The sequence below is a fragment of the Erithacus rubecula genome, assembly GCF_903797595.1.
Source record: "Erithacus rubecula genome assembly, chromosome: 3".
NCBI classification, from domain to species: Eukaryota; Metazoa; Chordata; class Aves; order Passeriformes; family Muscicapidae; genus Erithacus; species Erithacus rubecula.
The window spans coordinates 25702613-25729140 of NC_136689.1; the positions used below are offsets into that span (position 1 = coordinate 25702613).

The window sequence follows — 26528 nt, forward strand, 5'->3', positions numbered from 1 at the left end:
TTGCATTTTATGTTGTTAGCTAACAGTTTATTTCTGGCTTTTTGAGGTGGTTTAGTTGATGTCATTCTTTTCATCCTAAATATTTGTTCCTTTTTTAAAATTTATCCTTGACACTTAAGCTTAGGCTGATAGGAAAAAGTAATTTAATAGAGCAATTTAAGGATTGGATCCCCAAGCTACTTGAGCATCTGCTTAATTAGATTCTGAAATCACACTATGAAGAAATACAAAGAGTCACAGTCTAACTGTGAACTGGGATGTTTATTGTCTGGATTCTCTGTATTTTATTTTCATTCTATATCTGCCAACTATTAGCCAGGCACAACATGCAAATACTAGCAAACATTTTCTAAATTGAACTGTAAATACAACACACAATTATTCTGAAGTAAAGTTTAGTTGATTGTAAGGAAATAAGATTTCCTGAGTATACCATGCTTACACTACCCATGCCTTCTGAATATATTCATTTAGCTTAAAAGCAAAACAGAGATAGCATATCTCTTACAGAGCTTCTCAATGACACCAGACAGACTACTCAGCATGTCTTGAATAGCATTTTCTTTTACTGAAACAAGAGGCTGAAAAAAAGAAGGTGTTCTACTCCACTCCTCCTTCCATATAGAAAATAGATATTCTCAAAATGCATGGAAGGAAATTGAGAGTCTGTCCATAATTTCTTAAATTATATGTTTTTCATAATTCCTTTATATCTGGGATTGACAGGAGTTACACTACTGTAATAAATTTACTTTTCCTTTTCTTTCTTAAAAGCAAAAGAAGTTAAATTTCAGTGACAATTATTGCCTCAGGGAATCTAGGGTTTCACTCACACAATGGCAGTGAGTTTGTACAGTCCAAGGCATCCCAAGAAAGCCATGAATAAATGTCAAGATATCCTATTTCTCTACTGTGTATACTTCTCCATCTCATAGCAGCTTTGTTTCAAGTACACTTCGTTTAGAGGTTCCCATTCTCTTGAACTCAGTTTGCATCACTAGAAGTGCATCAGTTAAGTCTAGAGTCTTCTGATTGTCCTGCACATTAAGACTCACTCCATCCTAAACAGCCTCTCCAAAGAATGGGGAATCTTTCCACTGCTCAGGGCAGAATTAATGCATTTTCAAGGCCAAAATAACCCACACACCTTAATACTGTACAAGAGTAATGCCTAAAGAAGCAATAGTTGTGTCCCCTGTGGCCACATGAGATGACATCATGGGTCCTTCCATCCCCAGAGCTGCCCATTCCCCTGGCCCTGCCAATTCAGAGGTCTTCCTTAATTGAACATACAAGTGATTTCTGCCCTCCAAACATCACCAAAGCCATTAATCATGACCTCATGGTATACACAACGAGGAGAAAGAAAGAAGAGTGGCAAACTTCTCTTTTAAGTTCCTTTTGCTCTTTCCAAGCATTTCTAATAGAGACATTTCTTCAGTGCCTACATGTATACGTGGTATTATAGAAAGGTAAGAGGACTGATCCAAATGCATCAAAAGCTGAGAAAGCTTGCTTTAAGCAGATGAGGTGTCAAAGCCTGCTGAGCATTCACACACCGTCAGAGCAGAGCCTGGAGCAGGGACTTGCTCAGGAGCAGAGACAGGAAGGAAAATGAATCTGGAAGGAACACATGTCTAGTGGAGTTCATAGAAAGGCTTTGTGCATGCCACAGGGCATCAATAATATACCTTTTGTTAGATATAATAAAGTCTTGGCAAAGACAGGTGATGACTCAGGAAGCACAAACAAATAGAGCCTCTGAAAAGTAAGGAAAACAACTGCAGCCCGTTTCAAGTTTAAAAGAAATATTACCAAATCAAAAGCAACATCTGGCAACTGGTTCTTCCTACCACCCCAATTTAATTCTTACTGTGCTCCATTAGTGTTCAGCAGAGTCCAAAGGCCATTAAAGCCAGGCAGTTAGGAGCTCCTACCCTCAGACAGATGAGGGATCATTTGTCCCCTAAGGAAGCTTCTGAATATAGACCAGAAACACCCTCTCTGAACTTTCCAGAATGGAAACCAAAATATTTCTCTGAGGATATTTTTCCTCTGCTCTTGGGCTGGTAACCTGATGTGCACCTTCTCTCTTGAACTTGCTTCTCTGGGCACTGATGTGGGCTGCAGACCATGCAGAGGGTCCCAGAGCAGCCAGGGGCTGGCTCACCTGGGAAGGCAAGGCAGGCAAAACCGACTCACTCTGCATTTTGAACAAACCCTTAGCATGGACACAAGAAGCTGCCTCACCTTAGCCAAGGGAACAGATTAGGCTGCTCAGCTCCCATCCTAAGAGTATGCTGGGCTGTGCCTTGACTGCCCCAGCAGTCCCCTGGGTGAGCACTGAGAGCCTGAGAACCCGAGGGTGCTGTCAGGAGCTGACACAGGAGGCGTCAGCCTCGCCTGTGCTGCTGGGTTTGGGCTGCAGAAGGGTGTGGAGATGGCAGGCAACGTGGAAAGCACTGCTCAGCCTGGGCGTTCTTCATCTCATAAATGCTGCTAATGCATGGTACTGCAAGCAGTGTCACACACATGAAGCCAAAGACACCATGTCTCTGTGTTCTGGAGGGGGCTTTTAGGGCTGCCCTAACTGAAAATGGGGCTCTTTATATTTGTTTGGGGAAAACAACACCCATACTACTACTAACTTCCAATCATCAAAAAGAACTAGGCTACTAATGTATCATAGTGACATGCCTCAGAAAAGCTTTGGAGGCAGAGAGAGAAATGCCAGTGGAAGACAGGTTTTATGGTTGTGATGTCCCTAGGCCAAATCTATCCTTTGCAAAAACTGTGCTGACACCATTAAAGACACCCTGAGGATGAATTAGACTCATTACATCTTACATTACATAATGAGAGCTGTATAGGGGAATTTCTTACAATTTTATTCCTACAGCTTCTAATATTAAATAGGATTTGTACACCCCTAACTTTAAATGAAGTTTCTAAAGCATTTCAAGGCATACATCACCTAGATCATGTAAAACTAATTTATAAAACATGTTTCCAAATTACAGATGCTTCACTGTTTGGCTCAGGCTGTTTCCCCACATTTCTATCTGCTGTTAAACTGTCCCACTCAGAACAAGACTGCACTTTCCATCTAGAAGTGAGCCCTAAGAGAGATGAGAACATAAAAGCTGCTGAGACCTTGTGATCTCCAGAGAACAAAAATCTCTGTGGCTAATGATAAAACGAGCCAATCATACTCTGAAAAATCTCCTTCCAGAAAAGCCATATTCAGCTGTCTTCTTTTAGGTACCAGAAAAATAAAATTCAAGGCAAAGGACTTATCCTTTCCACTATGGATTAAGCATGGGTAAAATTGAGTATATACAGCAAAGCTGAAAACTGCATATATGGTTGCAAGTTTGTGCTGCTTTCAAGCTCCAGAACAGAGCTCAGTTTGACATTGAAAAGCTTTGTAGAGGTTGGTCAATCTCTCAAACTTGACAGAGTCATAAATCCAAGGCACTGTGCAGCCAGGCACAGAGTTGGTTTTTTTTCCAGGATGAGAACACATCTGAAACAACATGCTCAGACAGTATGGTATTATTTACTTACAGCTGAGCTTAGGAGATCGGGTAGCAGCCTCAGAAATTATCCCAATTATTTGAAATTGCAGTATAGTGTAAGAATTCTGTCAAAAGACAGGAGTGAAAGAGGCAAAGCAGGGGGGAAAACTAGGATGGATTTTTTTTTTTTTAATAAAGCAAAATGAACCAAGGCAAGCATTCAAAATAAGTTACTGAAAAGCATTTTATAAACTAGCTTTAAAATCTCTTAATAGCATTAGCTTACCTTTTGTTTTGTCTGAAGAAATATATATGCACCAATAATGTTCTCATGAGATTTCATTACTGAAAAGGCTCATTAGAAAAGGCATTAAAATACTAATTACCTCATAAACTATTTAGTTGTGCACCCACTGGGATAGTACTTACGAGTGCTCAAGCTCTTCATAGATCCAGCTAATCAATTAATGCTCATTACAATCAGAAAGAGTATGCAGACTGCAGCATGCAGGAGAAATAAATAAGTCAGAGGTTAGCAAAGAAAGTGATTTGGCTGTAATAGAGCCTTCCTTTGTAACACAACTGTTGTCTGCTACGATTTAATTTTAATCAGCCTTTTTGGTGCTTCTGGTAACGTGACTCCTCTTGTCTCAAGAATCTCAGCTATTGTTATTGCTCCTCAAAGTACATAATTTATTATGGGAGATACATCAAATGCTGCACAGAGATTCAAGTGGTCAGGTTGGGTTTTCACTGGTACCATGCTAACATTACCTGCTGGGTGTGTAAACCCAGAGGAGAGGGGCTTGGGGCTGTGTCCTGAGTGCCTTTCTTCATCAAGGAAGAGGAGCAGTCACAGAGACACAGATGCACTTCTGGCTGCCCTGCAAAGCAAAGCCCAACACCAGCCCCTGCCTGCCTTACACCAGGGCTTGAGAAGGGTCAGGAGATGTCTCTGCTGGTGAGAACTGGTTCCATATCATCTCCTTCACACCTGCAACTCAAGAGAGATTCACTTCTGCTTCAGACCTGAAAAGTTCCTGCAGGAAGACCTTACACGCTCCAGAGAAATGTGTGTTCATGATTTTTTCACTGTGGAGGGAACAAACCAAAGATGGGAGGAAGTTTAGGGCTACTTCATCCAGCTGGTCATCAGCCAGGCTGCAGTGACCAGGAGCCCTAAGGACAGCTTTCCTCCTTCACTCCAGTAGGAGGAAAGAACATACTGGATGGGTACTACAAGTCATAGTATCCACATGTTATTTGGATTTTTGTGGGCAGTATTAAACTAGCATCATGAGTCACATATACCAGTTTTACTAAGACTAGCATAAACACACCTCAAATTTTCAGTGCAGTAGAAAAGGAAGTTTGGCTTTCTAAAATCTTTAAAATGAGATCAAGCTACCTTATTTTCTTATTTCTTATTTAAATGAAGGATTTCAGTATCCTTGAACAATCCCAGTGACCACAAATTTCACCAAGGGCAATTCATTCCTGTTTTAATTCTCAGTACTGATGTGGTTATATACCTTTCTTCACATAAACTCTAGATTACCTCTGGGAGTTGTGTATGCAACTAATTCAAACATTGCTTGGATCAGGTTTCCAATCAAACTAATCCACAACTAACATGATTTAGAAGACTGACAAGCCTCAGCAAATTCACATAGCCAAACAAATTGCTTTTTCTTTGTGAAAATGGTAGTCACCCTAAGTGTTAGTAAGTGTTCTTTGGATAGAACACATGGATTTTCAGACATTTATTTTTCTTCAGCATTCTAAAGCATTTCAGGAAAAGTGGTTTCCAAACAGAAGATAAGGTAATAGGCAAATAAATAGGTGGACAAAGTTAGTCAAATAGGCCTAGATAAGATTATGCTTGCAGAGCAAAATTGCATGGAGGAAATGGAATGGAGGAGGAAAAAAGACCCACTACAACCACAGGAAAGAAAAATGGACATGTGCACAAACATGCACACATTGAAACATCTGACCAATAAACCTGGGGCTCTTCAGACAGCTCTTACTACCACCCACCCCTGCATCTAGCTTAAACAACCTACTCAAACCACCAGATTTTGTACACATCCATATACTAATGTTTCGGCAGGACTTTTTAATTTAATAAAATTCCTGCAAGATGAAGTTAGAGCAGTATCTGTTACAAACCTGCAAATAAATAGTTTTTTCTCTGTCCCAGTCACACACTGCACAGCACCAGCAGCCTGCAGAGCAGCTGCACACATCCATTAGATGGAAAGCAGATCAGGATTTCCCCACCCTCACCCTGGGTATCTCCTGGCTGCTTTGTTGGCAGCCAAAACAAAGTTCACGCTCAACCTCATGCTAAAGAGCCTCTGTTAACAGCCAGGCAACACAGCCCATCCTCTTCACATATATTTCTACTGAAGCACAAGCAGCACATAAAGCAGACTCTAGTCAAATCCAGTAATGATGATAGGTATTTTGGGAAGAAAAAAAAAAAAGAAAAAGTTGGCACAGTAAGGCAAATGTCATACTTCAGTGTATAGTGGTGTTCTGTCAGAAGCCAGACATATTAAAAATATTTACATAATTTAAAATAATTTGTACAGGTCTAGTAAAGTCTATTTTAGGCTTTGGGCTTTAATAAAAGTTTAAACATTTGCTAGATCCCATTGGACTTCATGTGTAACCTTGGCATTTAAGGGCAGTATTGAGGATATGCCATTGCTAAACTTTTCATACTAGTATGAGTGTGAACTGAAATACCAAAATAAAAATATAACAATATTTCTCGTGACTTGCAAACAGTCCTGGACTTAATGCATATTTCCAGATGGGAAACTAAAAATGTACTCTATGTTTGTACATCTACATTCAGAGGTGGCTTGTAGTCTAATTTAAACATTCCAGAATAATGTGACCTAAATATAATAACATGAATCATCCATCACTTTCAAAGAAATATCTGGCAATTTTTCATTATGAATCACTAGGGACATACCAATACCTGTCAGAAAATCACTGGTGGTTGTTTGATATGATGAATCAATTATAAAAGTCTTCTCATATTATTTTTGGGATTAGAGAAAATAATGTATCCTTAAATATTATGTAATGAACACCTACAGGAAGCTGAGTTGAAAAATGAAGTCAGATAAAGTTCATGTGAGATTCTGGAGCAGTTGTCAAAACACCAATGTGCAAGAGTAAGAGGCAAATATGTACTAAATATTTAGTGTATAAAATGCTATGAATAACATTCCCACATATGCTCTGTAGTCAGAATGCATATTGCCTGTAGAATATTCTATATAGAACATAAAATACGGAATACGAATTCTAAAGAAAATGTTAAAGCCAAAATAAACAAAATGCTTACCTGGCAATATCAAATTCTGGAAGGGCCAAAACTTGCCTAAAGGAAATTTTGAGATTCAGAAGTATAAACTAGGTCCTCAGCTGATGCAAAAAACATACAATTCATTTGAAGTCAACTTATCTAGGTTTACAGCTGAGGATCAGGGCTAAATATGAAAAGTAATATTTGACTATACCAAGAGTCCTGACTCTGATATTTTAAAGGTAGAGGATTATGAAATTCTGCTTTAAGTTGCTTATGGGGTTTGTCTCCTTTCTGAACGCTCATCTTGGAAAACTAAAACAGAGAGGAGCTGCAGTGAAAAGGTGGATGTTTGGTTTTAAATTATTTCCAGTAGACTGAACAACAAAACTGCAGGAATCTTGTTTGCTGTTTTCTATTTTACAAAAGCATTCTTTTGGTTTTTTGTTTTTTTTTTTTTTAATCTTTACAACATAATTTTACGATCAAGCTTTCAGGAATGAAAATGCATATCATGACGGTAACAATCCTAAATTAAACTACTTCCCCACTGGTATTGTTACTAAATTAAGAATCTGATATTATCTTAAAGTAAGATTTGTGGAACATTTTTTCAATATGAAAAAGAGTTGGTTTTACTATGACCTTCATATAAAAAATGGGAGAAGAAAAAGCACATCCATAACTAGAAGAGGAAGGTTTTACATTATTGAATTCTATTCTTAAAAAAACTGACAGTTTTTTAGTCAAATCTTCATGCTAGTTCACCTTCAGCTGGTGAAAGTCCTTGTTCCCCCTGCCACTGCAATATGCCAACCATGTCCAGTATTTAACTGTCTTCTTTGTAATGTAATTTCTTTGAAATGAAGGAAATTATCTAAAGCAGAGTAGCCTGGATGTGCCCACATTGCCAGAGTCAGTCCTCAGCACATGAGCAAAAAGTGAAGAAAAGGTAGCTCAGGTCCCCGGGAGGGCATCCCATAAAGTGGGGTGTGCAGCAACCAGAATAAATGGGATACAGAGTGCAGAGGACACAACTAACTATGCTACATCCCATGCAGTCTGACTACAGAGCACATTCAGGAAGATTATTCATAGAATTTTATACACTAAAATCTCAGATAAACTTTACTGGCCAATAATTTTTTGCTGGTAAAAAACCAGAGCTGAGCACAGTTTACTGCATAAGTGTTTCCAGGGTGGGAAACCTAGCCTGTCATAGTTTTTAAATTACCTCCTCTGAACATAAATGAGAAGTTACACTAATGAACATCTGGAAGACAGTATATATCCTCCCCAGCACTGAGAAGTGTCACTGGCCATATCTGACAGAAGAAACCACAAATGCTGTGAACATTGCCTGGGACTGCACACAGCTTGTAGCAGGGTTTCAAATGTGTCTGTGATCTTAGAAGCAGCTCTGCAGGGGTATTTGTTAGTCCTGCTTTGGATATGGTTGACATTATGTGAAAGTAAGTGCTCTCCTGAGATTTCAGTGAAAGCCACGATGCCAGGGAAGCTGATCTCACAAGGCTTCCATCATCTCAGATGACAGAAGTCTCAGAAGATCAGTTATTTTTTGTCATTTGGAGCCAAAATCTCAGTTCAGGAAATTTCAGGGTCATTAAATCCAAACACAAAGTGCCACCTTAATTCAGATTTGAATCCTAAACTTGAGCCTGCACCCTCTGTAAGCTTGAGGAGTTCAGTTTTCCCATTCTTTCACTAGTCACGAAAAACTAGTGTATTTTAACAATTATATTGATATTTCCAAGGTTAATATTAACTTGAAATAAAAATATACATAAATTTTTCTCAGACAGAAATTGTGTTTTCTGGAACTGGCAGTCAGAAATTCTTCTGTGCTTGTTTCAGCTCTTCCACTGACAAATTGTGTGGCCTCTAGTGAGTCACTTCAATTTTCTCTCTCAGTTCAACAGTCTGAAATTATTTATCTCACAGGAAGACTACCATAATTAATAAACTGCTTCATTAGCTACTGCATAGTTTTCAGAAAATACTTTCTAAGCCTGTCCATAAAGAAGAGATTTATTGCCATGAGAATTTTTCTTCCAGCTCTTGTGTCCTCGGTGGTTAAAATATGGGGCTGGTAAAGTGTGTAAAATCCTCTCCTCCACCCAAAGCCCTTCACATGTCATGAGATGCACTAGCACATCCTAATCAACTGCTGGGCTTAATGTGCAACAGCCTGAAGCTCAAAACAATTTCTATTATTCACAAAAATCTTGGAAAATGAAAGCTGTACATATTCCAAGCAAGAGACTGAAATATATCTGTGTGAAGCAGAACTTCCCCATAACACAACTGGGTTTTTGTTTTTATAGTTTTCTTCCCTGGCTTCACTACCATAAGGGCTTTTACTTGCACCAGTGCCCACTGACACACAGCTTTACACAAACAAATCCTTTTCTGTAAGGGGCAGTTGGGCACCAGACAAATTTCCCCTACATATGCAGATGTATCAGACTTAAGTTTCAAAACCTTATGACACACAAAAGCCAACAGTTCATCTGTTGGGCTAGATGATAGCTACAGTAAGCAAATATTGGGATTGTATTTCAGTTATTGTTATGGTTACAAAATCAGGGTGGACACTGGAGAGAAAAGGAGAAAGAGAAACAAATCTACAAAGACAGTAAATCCTCTAAGGAAGGAGGGTGGTGGAGAAACAGAGAAAGAGACAGGGTGAGGGCTGGTGGGTGGGGGAGAAAGCGAGGTCACTTTAACACCCAGCTGAATCAAGGCAAACAAAATAATAAAAATCCAAGTTCTTCTAGGGAAATAGTGCTGATAAGATCACTGCAGGATGAAGTGACACAAAGAAAGAAAAATGCAAGGAATTGTTACAACTTGTGCCTGCGAGAAGCAGCGCAATTCATACGCACTCGGGAAAAGTGAGATCAGATATTCAGCACTTACTCGCAGCAGCTATGAGTAACTGAGAGAAGCCTGGCTTCTCTAGTGAAATTGCTGAGCCACTACAGTTTAACAAGAATTAGGTCCTACCCAGTCTAGTACATAATCCAGAATTTAGACCTGATGGGTACAAGGTCCTGTTTCAGTAAACAAACCAGAATATGATTTTCTTCACCCATCACCATCATCCTTAATCCACAGCAAGGCACGCTGTCTACAGGCAAAGCTACTGCCCAGGAAAGGGAATCACAGATCAGGAGCACTTCAAAAAGTTTTGAGGACTTTAAAACATAAGAACAAATGTAACAGGAGATACAATTTCAGAATAGTGAGTTTTGTCAACAGTTGCAGAAGCACTGTGGGTTTTAGCTATACAGCAGTCTGCTCTCTGAAAACACTTCCCAGTTACTGATACAGGAAGTTTCGTCACAACTCTATTTTTTGTTTGGAAGACATTGCTTTGCACTTTTTTTTTTCTCTTATGTTGCTTTCATTGCTTTATTGTGAAGTACAAGATGAGCAATTGCTGTTGAAAGCTCTGCAGAGATGCAACATTTTTCTTTCTGCTCAGCAGTCCAGAACTCATGCAAAGAAAAACCTTCTGGCCCTGAAGCAGTATGTGCTGTTCTACTAAAGTGATTCCATTCTCAGCCAGCTTGATAGGAAAACATAGACTTCAAACAGTTTATTTTGTTCAACAAAGTATCTTCAGTTCAGTGTGAAGTATCTAAACCTGGAGTTTCAGTGGCTCTGATCCTGCCTGGACTGCCGATGTCAGCTTGACTGATATCAGCATGGAAAGCTTGCAAACCTGGTCCCAGAGCAGGAATCCAGAGGGATGTCCTTCCCAAGGCTGCCAGCTGTCCCAGCCACTGCTGTTTGGGCAGCACTCTTTGCTTCCACATCCCAGAGCTGCTGCAGTGGCTGAGCGAGTACCAAAGTGGGGCTGGGGTGGGAATTTACTCCTGCTGACTTTGCAATGGCTGCAGCATCACAGCTCACGGGCACAGAAGTGCATGCCCTTTGTAAAACAAGGAGCAGCACAAGACTCCATCCAAACTCAGACCAGGATCTGCACCTGATGGAAGCCCTGGACCTTTGTGGCCCAGCCTTTCCCGTTTGGCTGGGGTGTTGTGCTCCTGCAGACAGCGAGACGTGCTTGTCTTAGAGCCACACAAAATGCAGCCAGGTCTCTGCAGACAGCCCGGCCTTTCCTCTGGGATGGAGAGCTGAGGGATGCTTGCACTGGCATTCACACAGCCACCAGCAGGATCTGGACCCTTACCTCTAATTAAGTTGAATAAAAATTAGTGCTGATGACAACTAGCTCACTGTAACTTCTTCCACTTCTCTCCTCCTCTGCCAAAGCTGTCCTGCATTCTTAGGTATATTAGGTTCGGTTATTTTACTGTTATAATTAGGAATATGCACTCTACCAATTTATTACTTTTCTTTTCTGATTATGTTTTCATTCTTTCACCTGATGGACGCTTTCAAAATTTTTTATTTTTATGTTTTGCTGTTCAACCTAGTAATGCTTACAGAGAAAAAATAACAGCCCATAGTCCTATGCACTCTGATACAGAAATAATTGCTTTTCTTTTCTAAAGAACCATGCACGTTCTGTCATGATTATAGGCACAGCCAAGCAACACATATAACATTTAATTTAAATTTTATAAAACTATATATCCAGCAAGTGGCAGACAGAAATTGTAAAAGAAAAAAATAATAGATTAAATCGAGCACTGTATTTTTAAATTCTAATTCTTTCATTGCCAGCCTGCTTTTTATACCTCCTTTCAGAGGCTATAAATTTCTGCAGGTAAAGATCAATGCCTTGCAAAATTCAGCCAGAAAGGCATCAGCTCCATGGAAAAGACCTGTTTTCACACAGGCTTCCAGAGGTTCAGTGCACACTATTTATCTTTTGCTCCAGTAATCCACAGTATCACACTTCCGAGCTCTAAAACCTCCAGCACCCTGAAACTGCAAAACCAAGCAGTGTGTAGGCAGCACATTAAGGCAAAGGCACTGCCAACAGATCCAACTTCATAATACCTTCAGCCTCCTGAACCACATGTTAATATGCTGCACGTGCCACTCTGCATATTTTTTACCATGTACACTTAAGAGCTCTATGTTTCCTCCTCTTTCCAGTGCAATATATTTTAATATAAAATCAATGTGTTTTTGGTGGGCAGGGTAAGAGTTTTATCCACTCGGCTGTGAATCTAAGAAGAAAGCAGTATTGATTTAGATGTTCACTCATTCATTCACTAGGACAGTTTTAAAGCATTAGGTGATAACCTAATTGAGAGGCATACTGTGAGGGAAACTGAGATTGCTGTGATAAATTAAATCTGTTCTGGGATGTCATCTACAATACCTTAATATTTGATGGAATGTTCTCCTGAAAAAAGTTAAACCAGGAAACAAGCATATTTGCTTGTTGGGTTGCTTTGGGTGGCAGAGCATGGCTTTCCATAAATGCCAGGTGATAGAAGGTGATTAAAATACCTATTGCTTACTATAGAAACATTACATTAGTGCCACACATATTCTGTATTTGTGTGTAGATGTGCTTGCATATCAGACAATGTATATTTATCAGACTGACTTCGATTTTTATTTATAAACAAATTATGAACCAATCAAGAGTGTGAATATTTTGCCATCTTTCATCTTTCTTTAAAAAACCTGACATCCCATAGCATCCCTACTGCTATTATTCATTTTAACTTTTAACTAAGTGACCAGAGTACATGAAGTACCATGCTTTAAGCATGAGGAAAAGTGAAGTAGTTAACAATAAGAACAAACATCCCTGTAACACAGCTGATTCTGATTTAAAATCCATTAATTTACATGTAAGAAATAATTTTGCTCTGAATTATTTCCTACATTTTTTTCTATTTTGTATTCATGCAGAGTATTGTCACTAGATTCATATTCCTCAAAGCAGTGGCTAAATGAAAAGGCTTTTTACATTGCACATGTGTGCTCATACAGGAATAAAGCATAAAATTAGAATATAGAGATATAAACCCCAAACCTGCATTTGAGAAGAGGAAAAGTTCTGGAACTCTGAAGCATACCTCTTAAGAGTTAAAGTGTGCACATTTATTTCTACCCTTGGAAGAGCAGCAGAAAGGCCCTGAGAAGTAAAGGCTTGTTCACTACACCACATTTTGGAACTGATAGCAATTTCTCCATGCATTAAAATGCCTTCATACATTAGATTTAGGGACAAAACCTGCTTACCTAGATCAAAAGGTAATTTGTATTAATGTGCAATTTCAGTTATTAAAGCACAGAATTCTCACCATATGCACTAATAATTTAATCTTGTTCTTAAGTAGCCTCACACCACCAGTAAAAAAGAGGCAGGGGGTGTGGGGAGAGAGCAAACTACAGAACCTTTAGTCCCCAAAACAGATGCCAGTTTTGGATTTATTCAGCCAAGGAGTATTTAGCTTGGCTCAGCTACACTTGCACTGAAAAAACACTTGCCTATTCCAAAAAGTTTTTAACAAGCTCTGCAGCAGATGCTGTTGCCATTTGGCATGTCACCGTCACCGTGTGGTACAGCAGAGAGAACTCTCGACCACAGGTTTTCCTTGGCTGGGGGAACCAGCATTTTTGGCCATCCTTCTTCTTCTGGCCAAATGGCTGCATGTTTACGGAATGTGGTTTTAGAGAGAGTGTTAACAGAGGTTGGGTTAACAGCCTAACCCAGACCAACAGAGAGGCAAAGGCATGACCTACCCAACCTAAGAAAACAGAGGTAGAATAAACTTGTATATGTTGTTGCTCTGAACCCACAGTCTCCTGTATGCACCTATAGACAAGCAGATATTTTTCTTTGCCTCAGGATAGATGACAACAACTTTAAAGCTGTACCAGTCATGCAAAGTAGAAATATATAAAAATATGTGGTTGCTTAATCTTTGTCAGCTTAATTTCATTCTCTCACTTATGACAATTTTACCTTGGCAAAATGCCACTGAAAGAAGTTCAATGAAGTTACTCCTGTTTTTCACTACGATGAAATATCTTGAGAGGATAAAAACCCTACAGAGTTAAAACTAAAAACTTCTGTCTTCATACTTCCATTAGACAGCAGCAAATGGCAGTTCTAAAACTTTAAAATCCAAAGAGTTTCTACACTGATAACTTGATTCCAAGAATATTAGTCCCAAACGTATGCACAAGATATATAATATATGCACAAGAGTGTATATAAAGCTGGGGGAAACTTACAAATATCCAGTTGTAGTTTAGTTTACCTACATTAATCCTATATCAGCACATATGCCTGAGAAGCCTTGACCTCTTAGGATGTAGAACAACTTTAAAAAATAATTTTGTTTTTTTGTTATGACACTTGACTCCTACAAATAAATTACATTTGTCAAAATTCAGACATTTCTTTTCGATGGAAACACCTTTGTTACATTCCAGAAAAAGAAAATATCCCAGATTTTATATATATACATGTATTATAGATATATATATATACAGTTTGATATGCTCCTCTGACACACCATACTCCTACCTGGAAAAAACACACTTTACACCTCACTCTTTATTAACTCTTTAGATCAAGTTGTGGGGCACAGATACCATTAGAGAAACAGCCAGATCATTTGCTTAAAATCTACTGACCTGCACCAAATATCTTATTTAGCACAGTATGGATCAGATAGTTCACCCTTTAGTTCCCTCTCACCAGGAGATCAGTTAGGACCAAGAATATCTTGAAAGTTCCCAGACACAAAAGCGATTTACTGCAGCATATTAAAAAAGAGTATAAGGTATGACTAAGAATGAAGTAAGCAGTGTCTGGCCACACCCCCCCCACTGTCTGGGTAGCTGGTATGCAACAGCAATACGAGAAAACACAGTAATTTTTAAAAAATTCTCTTTTTACCATTTTGGCTTCTGAATGCATTGGGGGAACTTGAGGTGAAGCACACGGGTTATTGAGGTTCGGCCCTTGCATCCCCATGATGTTCGAGTTCATTGACATTTGTCGTTCCATCTTTTAAAAGAAATAAAAAAAAAAAGGTTTGAAAACATCTGGAGACATTTGCAAGAATTTACTCTCAGTTTCTATTTAAATGGACTCAGCTTTATTTCTTCAAGTCATGACTGGGAAAATAACAATCTGTGTCGTGAATTGTATATGTGTATGCACATAGGAGTGTGTTTCATCAGAATCAGCCTTGAAAACTCACAGCCAATTATAAAGAAAGGGGTTCTTTAATAAACAAATGTAGCAGCCACCCAGGTTTGCACTTTTTTGTAATGATTTTCTCTCTTTCAGTATAACAACACTCAGAGTTAAGTGGTTTTAAAAGCATCACTGTATAAAATTGTAGCTTCCCCTCCCAGTGCAGCCCAACCTAGCTTGTTAAAAGCATAAATAAAAATCTACAATCTCAAGCATATGGAAAACAAGTTGGCTGTTTTTCCTTCACTTGGACTGCTCAGCTGGGAAGAGTTTTCCATGTGTCTTGTAAGGGAACCTTTCACGCACTGCTTAGATAGCAAAAAACAAAGCAAAACTTCTGACTGTTTCTGCAAGGAAGGCTCACTAGGCTGGGAGGGAGTGATACAAACCTAATAGCAGTAAATCCTCTGATTTCCCGGAGGGTATTCCCAAAAAAGAGACAAGCCCCACACTGCTAAGCCTTGTCAGGAGTGGTAAAGCAGGGTGATGGTGCTGCTTCAAGACAGAGCTGAGCATCCCACCTTGCTGAGAGCCAGTCTGCCGAATCTTTGGCTCTGACAAAAAAAGACACTTTTGGGTCCTTCTGAGCAATCCAAGCAGGGCAACTATTTTTTTGTGCCCCAGGAGTGCTGGGGGCAGGAGGAGCAGCCAGTGCTGACAGGGTCTGTCTCACATCTCCAGGGCTGGCAGCCAGAGCACACCTGCTCCTCTGCAAGCAAAGCTGCCCACAGGGCAGAGACTGGGAAACTTACTGAACTTACACGCTTCAGGATGATTGTTGCATTTCAGGTTCCTTGGGAATCACGCCAGAAAAAAAATTCCCACAATGATATGTCTTATGGTTTGTTGTTTTTTTTTTTGTTTTTTTTTGTTAAACTTCCTGATCGATATCCCAGCAGAGCTTTATTGACAAGTTAATAATTAATAACTTATTCACGACTGCTCAAATAGCAGCCAAACCTGAATCTTTGTATCCCTGTGGAGTGCTCCCCTTGATCCAGCAAAGCCAGAACATGCAGTGCTTTTCTCCCTCCCATTGTAAGTTGCTCTCAAGTCTGCCTTGCAAACTGAACACAGTGAAATGAAGCAAAAATTTCTCCTTTCTCCATCCCCTCTTCCCCATGTAATCTTTACTTTTCTCTACCCCTAACTTGCCCAAATGTCTTCTGCTGAAAAGGTTAAAATAATTCAAAATTTGAAGTTGTTGAATTGTAAAGCAGCTCTTTGGCTCCCATAAGATGGGAAATATTCCCATTATGAAAATTATGAAAGACGAGCAGCAATTGTTGCCTAGTTGTCAATAAGTGCAAGTTAACAGGCCAGAAAAGTATATAAAACTTCTTTCTCATTAACTGGTTATCTCCCAAACTAGAGGATCACTTAGAGTTCACTGATATAACTTATGCACATTGCTTTTCCATTTTTTTTCTGAATTCAGAAAAATCCTTTTGTTCCAGCACAGACACACTGATCTGACCTACATGAGCAAATATGAGAATCACAAATTGTAGTCTCATGTAAAATGCTTCTAATCAGTCTCACACTAATTAGCATGCCATTAACTTAATCAGAAACACTCTAGTCTAAGGTGCAGCACCAAAGAAGGTCTGGCTCCCTTAACTTATTACACTGGGTTTTTACAAACTCCAGCAGGTTTTCACCTCTGCTTGGATGGAATCAAACCCAGCTGCTCAGCCTGCAAAGAAAGGCAGCTCAGGAACTTACAGGCATGAGAACAGCGGAGGATCCTGGCATGGTGGGGTTGGGCAGGGTGCCAGGCATAGAGGCAGGCATAGGCTGTCTTTGTCGGTTGTGTAGGTGCAGTAGCGAAGACAGAGAACCTGGGACAGGCCTAGGAGAAAGGAAAAGAAAAGAAAGCTGTCAAGGGCTGTGGAGACCAAAACGAGTCTTACCCTGCCAGCCATTGGTAGGCACAGGCAGCTCCAGACAAGCAGGAGCAGATAAACCAAACCCAGGATTTGTCCTTTCCTGCATAAATCAGTGGAACATAAAGTTTTCAAGAGGATGAATCACCTTCCTTCTTCTCTTTATCTGTTAAAGCACCAGTATAGTTCATCTGATATGACATGAATGTAAATGTATCAGCTGGTCTCAATCTGAGCACCTCTGCATAGTACAGTGCCTAGCTAAAGATGACACAAAAAAGATTTTTCTACACTTCTACATTTTCAAACCAGAAAAATCTGCTGGCATTAGTGCACTGCTGTGAGTTTAGCCCTCAGGAATAAAAATATCTGCATGATAGTTTTGCAGACTATGACAGAAAATTAACCACACTTAAATTAATTTTGAAATTTTATCTTCCGTAAATAAACTACTCTAAAATCACTCTTAATATTCTCTCCCGCGAAAATCTACCAAGCCTTTGTTGCAAAGCAAGATGACTAATTTCACCACTTAGCACACCACCAGGACACAAAAAATAGGAAAAAAATAGAAATAATATTAGGAAAATTACATTCAGATTATGCAGTTTATGAAAGCAAAAACATATGAACTACAGAAAAGCAGGGTGAATTACTTTGGCAAAAGGGGTTCAAAAGATTTAGATTTTTTTTAAGCACAGCACAGGGAAAAATGCATGTGAGAAAGCTGGCCCACTCACAAAGGCACTCACTCATAAAATTAATGGATTAAACAAAGCTGGGATTACACTTTGAAGAAAACCTTTAAGGATGTGGCTTTAGGAATGATTTTTTTTTTTTAATGTTTTGGGTTATTTTTTAGTTTTGAAGAAAATGTGAGTTGCTTGAAGTTTGGGGTGAGTGCAATTTGCTAGTTTTTCAAGATATCAAAAAACTTGAAAACAAAGTTTTCACACACAGTGCCTCAACACACATTGACAGTACAAGTAAGGGTGTTAAATTCTCAGAGAACAGGGTACTCTTCTGTATAGCACATGGTTTAGACTGTTTATTGGGAAGGAGAGTTGCCCCTAAAGGTACAAGACAGACTGGAGAAGAGGGTCCATAATCTGGGAGTTTGAAGAGCCTCTGCAGGGGCTATCATGGAAAAGGTCTATGTTTAGAGCCTCTAAACATCATGGTTGATTTAAATGCTTGGCAGAAGCATCCTTTGCTTCAGTGATGAATACACAGGTAGCTAAAAAAGCCTCAAAATTGGGCTGGCCTGGTCGGTGGAAGCAGAGTCACAACCCTAGAGGAGCAAGAGGTTAGACTGTCCTTCTTGGCCTGAACTGTGTCACACCATATGGTGGGGCTTTGTATTTTGCCCTTCCAATTGCAAGTGGTACTGGCAGCCATGAACACATACAACCCTCCTCTAAATTTAGCTGCTACTTCCAGTTAACCACCTTCTTCTGACATACAAGCCTCCTTCTCTTTGCCAAGACTTCAAAACACCTCATCCCCTTTTCTTTAAAACTCCCCAGTACTTCCCACCCTTGGACTTGTCGTCGTCTCTTCAACTCTGTTTCCCCAGAAACATTCCTATCCCAAAAAATGCTTCCTCAAAATCCTTGCCCTGACAATTCCCTCATACTCAGACACTGGGCTCCTCCCACCCTTCTGCCCTCAGCTGCCCTCTTTTAGCAGCTGCACACGACTGAACCCATCCTTTTGTCTTGGTTCTCCGTGGAGAGAAAAAGCCTGTGTTTTGAAGGTTGTTTTAAAAATCCTCCCAGACACATACAGTACTTATTCAGAAGGGGAAGAAAGAAACCCAAAAATAACAACAAATGTATCTCACATGCAGACAAGGAGTTCTTCCTATTCCTCCATGGTAATCTGTTAATGGAGGAATGTGATGTACTTACGTCTTCATATCATGTTAAAAAACTCAAGACAGCATTTTCCAAATGTGTGGTGCAATCCTGTGAGAGAGTGCAGTAAGTTCTGTGAGGGAGCACGAATGAATTTCTGGGATTTGCAGCTCTACAGTCACCCAGCACATGGTTGAGCCTGGGGGGCTGTGGAGGTGGCATAAGTGGAACGGGTGCAGTGCAGGAAGAATGGGCTCAGGAAATACACTCAAAGTGCACAGACCCTGAACCATTCCACTGTCCACTTCAACTCAGCTGCTCCGTGTACAGCACTCATTCACACATGAGGGCTTGACAGATCAATAGGACAGGGTCAAAATAGCGTGAAAAGCAGATTTGGTGCTCTTTTGAAAAGAAAAAAGTGAGGAGATATCAGGTTGAATGTGAGGAAGAGATCTCAGTTTGTTTTTTAAGGGCTGTGGTTTGCTCCCAGACAGTGGGCAGGAGGAGTGGGAAGGAAAAGAGAAAGCACTAGTGCACTCTCCTGCCTGGCCAGGAATGAAATGAGGTGTGCACCCACCTGCCCACTCTGCAGCCCTCTGAGTCCACCAGACCAGATGTGTGGGAACTTAGATCTATGGAACAGAATCTGTGGGAACTGCACTGGCCAGAGCCATGGATGGAATAAAAATACCACTTGAGCTTTCAGTGGGGTCAAAGTAAAATAAGCACCATAAAAAAAGCCTCCCCTCACCTTTATTCCTTCGGAGAGTGCCCTTCATACAGACCCTTTGTACAATTCACCAGTTTCATAATAAGCTTAGGTGTTAGGCTGTTTGACAGAAACTTATTTTGGCCTGACCTATACAATTTGTGCAAGTGATTCTCGAGGGACTGAGTGGTTTAGGTTTTGCTTATATGTTCCAGAGCCAAAAAAAAATCCAAAATTCCTTTAATGAGTTTGGGAATATGGGGCATGGGCAAAAGGGAATTATTGGTATTTCTCAAAATGGCAAAGAAGCTTCCTTGCTGTCCCCAGTTTTACCTTTAACAGTGCTTCATTTTAGGGGAAAGAACATACTTTACACCTAGCTAGAGGGAAAAAAAAATCTTCAGTTCCTCAGGTGTTTTTCTTGCTACAATCCTTCTAGTCTGTTCTCAAGGCTGCTTTTTAAAAGAGGTGCAGAGCTGCCAGAAAAGCCTTGCACTTCAAGGTTGAATCTGTTGAAAAGCCTGCAGTGCTCCTGCCATTGATAAAAATGCTACATAATGCACTCTGGATTCCCCCCTCCCACATCAGGGACACTGACACTGGCCAGTACTCATGGATACTTCCATTGCTCCTACACCAAACACAGACCATGGATTTAGCACGTGCACACTCACTCTCACAGAGCTCAGGGAATGTGTATGGCACAGAACAGTACAGGCTGAGATACTCAATTTGCCTAAGGCATCTCTTCCAAGGACAACACAATCTCTTTTTTTTGTTGTTGTTGCTTTCTATCTGGCAGCAAAGAAAGTCAGTGATAGTTTGTAATTGTTATTTTTAATGGTGGGCATAATGAATCTGCTGCTGTCTTTGTAAATGCTGAGGATGTACTGCCTGCAGCCTGTCAATCAATATTGCTGACTGAGAGATTTTCATTCCTTGGCACCTGTGCTGCTAAATAAATAGGGCTGTTGGGCAAACAGCCCACAGATAAAGGACATGTAAGACAGAGAACTGTCAGATGCTCAACCTCACTGAAAATCTGGCTATTCATTGAATTTTTTTCAAAATTTAAGAATTTTTATTGTGTTCCAGTGGAAGTCTGCTGTGGAACATGATGGGGTTGAGGTCAGCATTTGTATGCTTCTCTTTGGGCATACATGGCCTGGATGGACAGTGTTACAGTGGCTTAGCAAAATACCACATGCTAGCCAAGCTGCTGTAACTGACCATGTTGGCTCTTCTTGTGCTAACACCATGAGTCACCCTTATTAACATTTAAACAGATGGGTGGTACCCTGCAAAGCCATGGTGACTCGATCATGTTCCATCATATGACTCCACCAATGATTAAAGATAACTCCTCTAATGCAATCAAACATCTAGGATACATCCTTCAGTGTGTACCCTCTTGTTTAATACTAAATACTCTGTCTGATATGGTGCAATTGATTGCCTGATGACTAAACACTGCACTAGTCTGTTAAAAGCCTAGGCTTCTCTTAACTTGAAGTCTTTAAGAATAATTTGGGCAGATGACAATTTGTTGCTGAGGTCTCATGAGAGTAGGTTCCTACTGACCTAGATTCTTTTGGGGGGCTATGTGCAAAAGGACTGATGCTATTTAAAGTATCACTGCAAAATGTTTTCTATTAAGGTAAAGCACTCCAGGTCAGTGACTCTCCATGGCCTCCAGAGCCAGCCAGCTCACACCAGAGCAGCCCACAGGTAGCTGGTTGTGCTGTAGAAATTTGCCATGTCAGGTCAGCACTGTCTGAGGCATTTCTGTACTACAACACTCTTGATCAGACTTTCATGATTTTCATATATATGTATAAACATGTATGTATCTGCATATTTATTAAAACAGTGCCTAGAAGCCTTTGTTTAAAATATGTGGGTGAGGTGAGGTTCTGCCCCAAAAAGTTTGGAGAGCAAGATGAAAAATGAAGTAGAGTGAGTAGAAGCAATAGGGAGACAGAGGTGAATAGGGCAAGCAAAGATATTGTTCTGATCAATGTGATGAGGAGCAAACACTGAGTCCAGCAGCCTGGATCTTTTCAAGTATGTGCATGTGGTTTGAGTGGCTCTCAGGCTGAAGCCCCCAAGAAGCCTACCATATTGAGAATAAGCACAGCTGGCTGAAATCTACCCTCTGAAAGTCTCATTCACAGCCAGGTACTGACACAATTAAACTTTTCATTGGAGAAAATAAGTTTCCTGGAGCATGTGTTTCCACAGAGCAGCTGCAAGCTGCTTTTACTGCAGATACTGCAGCCAGAGACCTGGCCCAATTGCTGTCCTGGGCCTTCAATATTTGAATAGTTCAGTCAGAGGCAAAGACAGGGAGAGGATGTTTTAATCTGAGAAATGTGTTCTGACTGGAAGGGTTGCCTCATTTACTGCTAGTCTGCTGGTTTTTGATCCACACTGCCATTATTTACACCTATCAGTCTAACTAAAGCTTTCCTCATTTGTAATCCATTATTTCCCACCCCAGGAGGGCAGTTCTGTCTAGTTCCAATTTATCCATTTGTCATTCAGAGGAGGAGAGAAAAAATAAACACAGGGGAAAGCAACAGCAAAGCATCAGACCAGTACTTGAAATACCTCACATAGTTGCAAGAGACCTTACCTGACCTGCTGTATCCCATGTTTAATGATGTTTTAATCACATCACCACCAGAGAGCCAAGCTTTCCAAGAAGTGGGAGGTTTGTGTCACTAGGATTTTTCAGGGAGCCAAACCATATTCAGGGAAAAAGAAAACTGGCACCTAGAATTCATGGCTCCATGCCAACCTAGTAAAGATCCTTGTTTGTATTTCTCAGATAATTCAGACATCTGCATGATGTGGGCAGATTATTATTATCAGTAGCAGACATTTATACAGTGGTGGTGCCCAAAGGTCCCAGTCAGGACTGGGACCCCATTGAGCCTGGCACTGTACAAACACAGATAAGAGACAATTCATACAGAGAGTGTTTACATTCTAGGAACACAAACCAGATGAAAAGTAGAAGACAGAGATAGAACACACAAGCAAATAAATATGCTAAAGACTTGGAGACAGTTTAGAGGCACAACTCTGGTTGCCTTTCTGTTTCTTTGCATGTTTTTTATTTAACTGGTATGCTCAGAAATGGCAGGACCGAGGAAATTTGCAGGAAGGGAGTAACTAAGAGACTGAGACACAGGAAGGGCAACACTCTAGAGAGGGAAAATTGTGGCTCATAACTTAACAGGAATTGAGAAGCATCCAGACAAAGCTATGCTTTTTCTGTGGAGATTTTTAAATGAGGTGTGCATATATCTTCATACATTTTTACCTTTAGGTATTTTCCCAGTGTTGGACAAGAAGAGATTTCTGCCTGGGAAAGAGAAACCAGCTGATGGTAAAGACACTGGCAAAGTGAAAGTGATGCTTGACATTGTAATGAGAAACTAGAGGACTGAGATAAGATAAGGCTAGCTTCAAAAAGACTTAAAGACAAGAAACTTGATTCATAAGTGAAGGGAAAGCCCATGTAAGTGTCTCAGAAGAGCTGGCACAATTAAGATAACAAGCTATGCACTGGCACAGAGGAAGAGGGAATTCAGCAAAAAGCATTACAAAAGGAGCAAGATGCAGCACACAGATATGAAATGATACAGAAAAGAAGTCAAAAGTAACTAAAGGGATGTTACTTCTCAATTCAAATATCCCTCAATGTCACTTAAGGAGAAGCTGCTCATTGGAAACAAAGCAACTCCATGAGAAATGCATTCTTGGTCACTTGTTCTAATACACAAGAATAGAACACCCAAATGAAGGGAAAGCACAAGGAAAAAAAGAAAAAAAAAACAGATAGAGAATGGATATACATATACAGTAAAATGCTATCATGCTGTGGAAAAATGCCTTCAAAATTTGATAAGAATTCTGTACTTTTCACCTGAGCTTGTAGGAGAAAAGTCCCAGAAATCAGCAGCCCCATCATGTATTTAGTGGGCCAAAGCCTATTTAAAGGTTTAGTCAATGACAAATTTTGCCTTTAGAAACTCCAGTTATGCTAATGTCACCTATATTTCCTGAACATATGTTCAAGGAACCTCTGCAAATTCAGCACGAGTAAAAGGACCAGCAGGTCCTTGGAAGCCTCACAAAACCCATTAACATTTGCCTTTTGGCTCTTTCAGGTCTTAGAAACTGCTGGTTTCAATCTTTCTTCCCCTCTAAATATTTCACTGGGTCTTATTGCCTGACCCATTACAAGAAAAATAAGAAAAGCTAGAATAGTTTCTTAGACTATAACCTTCTTGGAGAAGTTTATGTTCTGCACAGTGTTATGCACACAGCTGGAACTCACAAATGATATGTGAAGGATAATGGCATAGTTAAAGCAAAACAGGGAAATGCTGCAAAAGGTAGGCTCAAGGATTAAAAAGAACTAGCCCATATAAAAACACATTCATGCATTGAAATAAGGGGGGAGGGAAAAAGAAGTGGGATAAACCCAAAAAACTGCAACATAAATATGATTTGATCATAAAAGCAAGCAAACTGATTCCACTGCCACCACAGTCTCTCAGCTCAGACAGAACCAAGGTTAGTTTTTCAGGAAAACAAATGATTTTGCAGCCCCACAAATAAAGGTGTATCCTTTTTCATTGGAAAAATAGGTAATTATAACACAGAAATACATCCAATGGCAGCTGACTTAAAACCAGGGATAATAATGGCAATAAAGCTTACACAAATACTTTTTAATGTGACCATTCTTCCTAAAATCTGGGCTTAAGATTTCAGCCTGACAAGCACGAAAATTTTAAAATCTGAGGCTCATTGAGGAAAAATATCAACAGGTTAAACAGCTGGAAAGAAACCTACCCACAGCATCCAGACAAAGTGATAACTGAACACCAAAAACTCTTCTGCCAGGTTTGGGCTGTCTAAAGGTGCTGGAGCCCTCATTTGCTCGAGTAATTCCTTTCATACACAGGTTAGAGCACTACAAATGGATTTTATTTGACCTTCACAACTTTGCATTTGAAAGGGATAGTAGGTTGCAAAAAGGATGGAGAAAAAGTACATTTTACTCTTTAAGAGGTGAGAAGGTCTTCAGAGAGCTCCCACTGATTGCTCACTACCAACTGATTCGTACACTGGAAATGAGGTAAAACAAATTTCTTAAAATTGTCTTTCTATTTACCCTTATTATTTGGACCAGTGCAATTTAATAGAAATATGAAGATAAAAGAGCTTTGTAAACCCTCCTTATAATAAAAATGAAAAAAAAAAATCTTTTTGAAGTGATTTATTTTTCTTTTTCTTTTTTTCTTTTTTTTTTTTTTTATAAGTTCCCAAACAATGCAGAAGTTTGTCTCTGAAAATAAGATGGTGAATTACAGCAAAGTTATGAAAACAAAGAACCAACAGTTTCTCCAGTGCAGGCTTGTTACCATGAGCTAATAATTCCAGACTTTAAGAAAGCTGAGCCTCTTTTTTAATAACTGCATGCCTCTGGGCAAAGTATTTCTACTAAAAATTATTGAGGCATGGAACAAGGCAAGGTGTGTGAGCTAATGTTGGATTGTTCAGCTACTAAACCAACTCCTATAGCAATGAGCCTGCACTGAACTGACAGATTATTTCTCTGTATACACTTGTATAAACATACTGCTTAAGGTCGAAATCTGTGTAAGCTTTCTTTTCAATTAAAATGTCAAAGATGACAGCACATGTTTTCACTGTCCTTACAGGATGATGGATGCTGCAGCAGCAGTTTCATGCCCCCGTGTTTCAGAGATGTTTGCCTGCCTGGGTGTCTAAGAAAGATGTACTTGCTGATGTCTTCATGTGCCTGCAGGCACACAGGGCTGCTATACTAAAACTCGGGGTGGCTTTACCTCTCTTGACTTTTTCTTCCACAATATTGCCCCCGTGGGCCCCCACGTCCAGTGTTGTAAAAGTTAAGAGTGGAAAGGTTGATGTGCACAAAGAGGTTGGGAAAAGGGTCCTGCATTAATTAACCAAATTAAGATTGCTGCTTAAGTGAAGGTGTTAAATTGAGTTTCTGGTCGTGGCTAATTCAGTTCAGGTACCTAACTTAGGTCTCCACAAAAAAAACAGCTGCTGTGGGTGATCAACAAAAAGACAAAGCAGACCCCAAAAGCATCTTCCAGTAATTTAAATATAAAATAATATTAATTAAAAGGCAATGAATCTGAATCTTCATATTTCTTCAGCTCCATATTAATAAACCAGTAAAACTGTAACCATCAGTTTCTCATTCATGCTCATCAGTCTAGAGCAAAGACAGTGGCTCCAAGTGTTGCTGAGTCTCAAGACCATGTGGCAATACAACTCACAGCACATGCAGCCACAATGCCATGGTTGGGCATGGAGCACAGATTTGATCACAACTTTGCTAAAAAATAGATTGACTGAAGAAACAGCCTAAATGGGAGAAAACCAGTCCAGCATCTGCCACTGGCAGATTCAGTCTGTCTCCTGCTGACAAGACACAAGTCTTCTGTATCCACTGTGGAAAGCAGAGTTTGCTCTGGTTAGCAGAGCACAGTCACTAATGAAGACAATATGTAGATGTATACACATGTGAGATTGTTTATTTACTGAGATTTAAATTCTACACTCAACACTAAAAATACCATATAAGTAACACATACTGTAGAAAACTTTAAGAAAGGCATTATATGATATAATTCTACATTATTTCCTAAACAAAATAGGAAATAAGCAAAATTGAGAATTAGAAGCCTGGAAAACTCTCAGATGACATATGACATCAGCAGCTCGCAAATCCAACTCTTAATCCTACCCTTTTAGCAAGAATACCATAGAGAAACTCAGTGCTTTTAAATGCTCATGGCATCCCAAGCACTTCTGCCATCAGCACATTGTTCCTGCAGTGCCAGCCTCTCTCCACAGCCCAGAGGAAAGTTAGCACAGCCCACCATGGTCACAGCCCCAAATATGCTCAGTGTCTCAAAGCTGCTGATTGTTTCACTGGGTGGAGTGAGGGAAGAGGCAGAGGAGCACATACATGAGGGTGT

At 39.9% G+C, this 26528-nt stretch overlaps 1 protein-coding gene across 6 annotated transcripts in view; it reads right to left on the reverse strand.

Annotated features, from left to right (window-relative positions):
• The window catches only part of CREB5 (cAMP responsive element binding protein 5), a 252943-nt gene that overhangs the window by 54254 nt on the left and 172161 nt on the right, over positions 1-26528 (reverse strand). For all 6 annotated transcript variants that reach the window (XM_079301076.1, XM_079301075.1, XM_079301078.1 and 3 more), the window contains 2 exons: positions 16745-16871; positions 14717-14827 (listed from right to left, as the gene is read on the reverse strand). In XM_079301076.1, coding sequence (XP_079157202.1) covers positions 14717-14827; positions 16745-16871 — 238 coding nt within the window. The remainder of the gene's footprint in view (positions 1-14716; positions 14828-16744; positions 16872-26528) is intronic.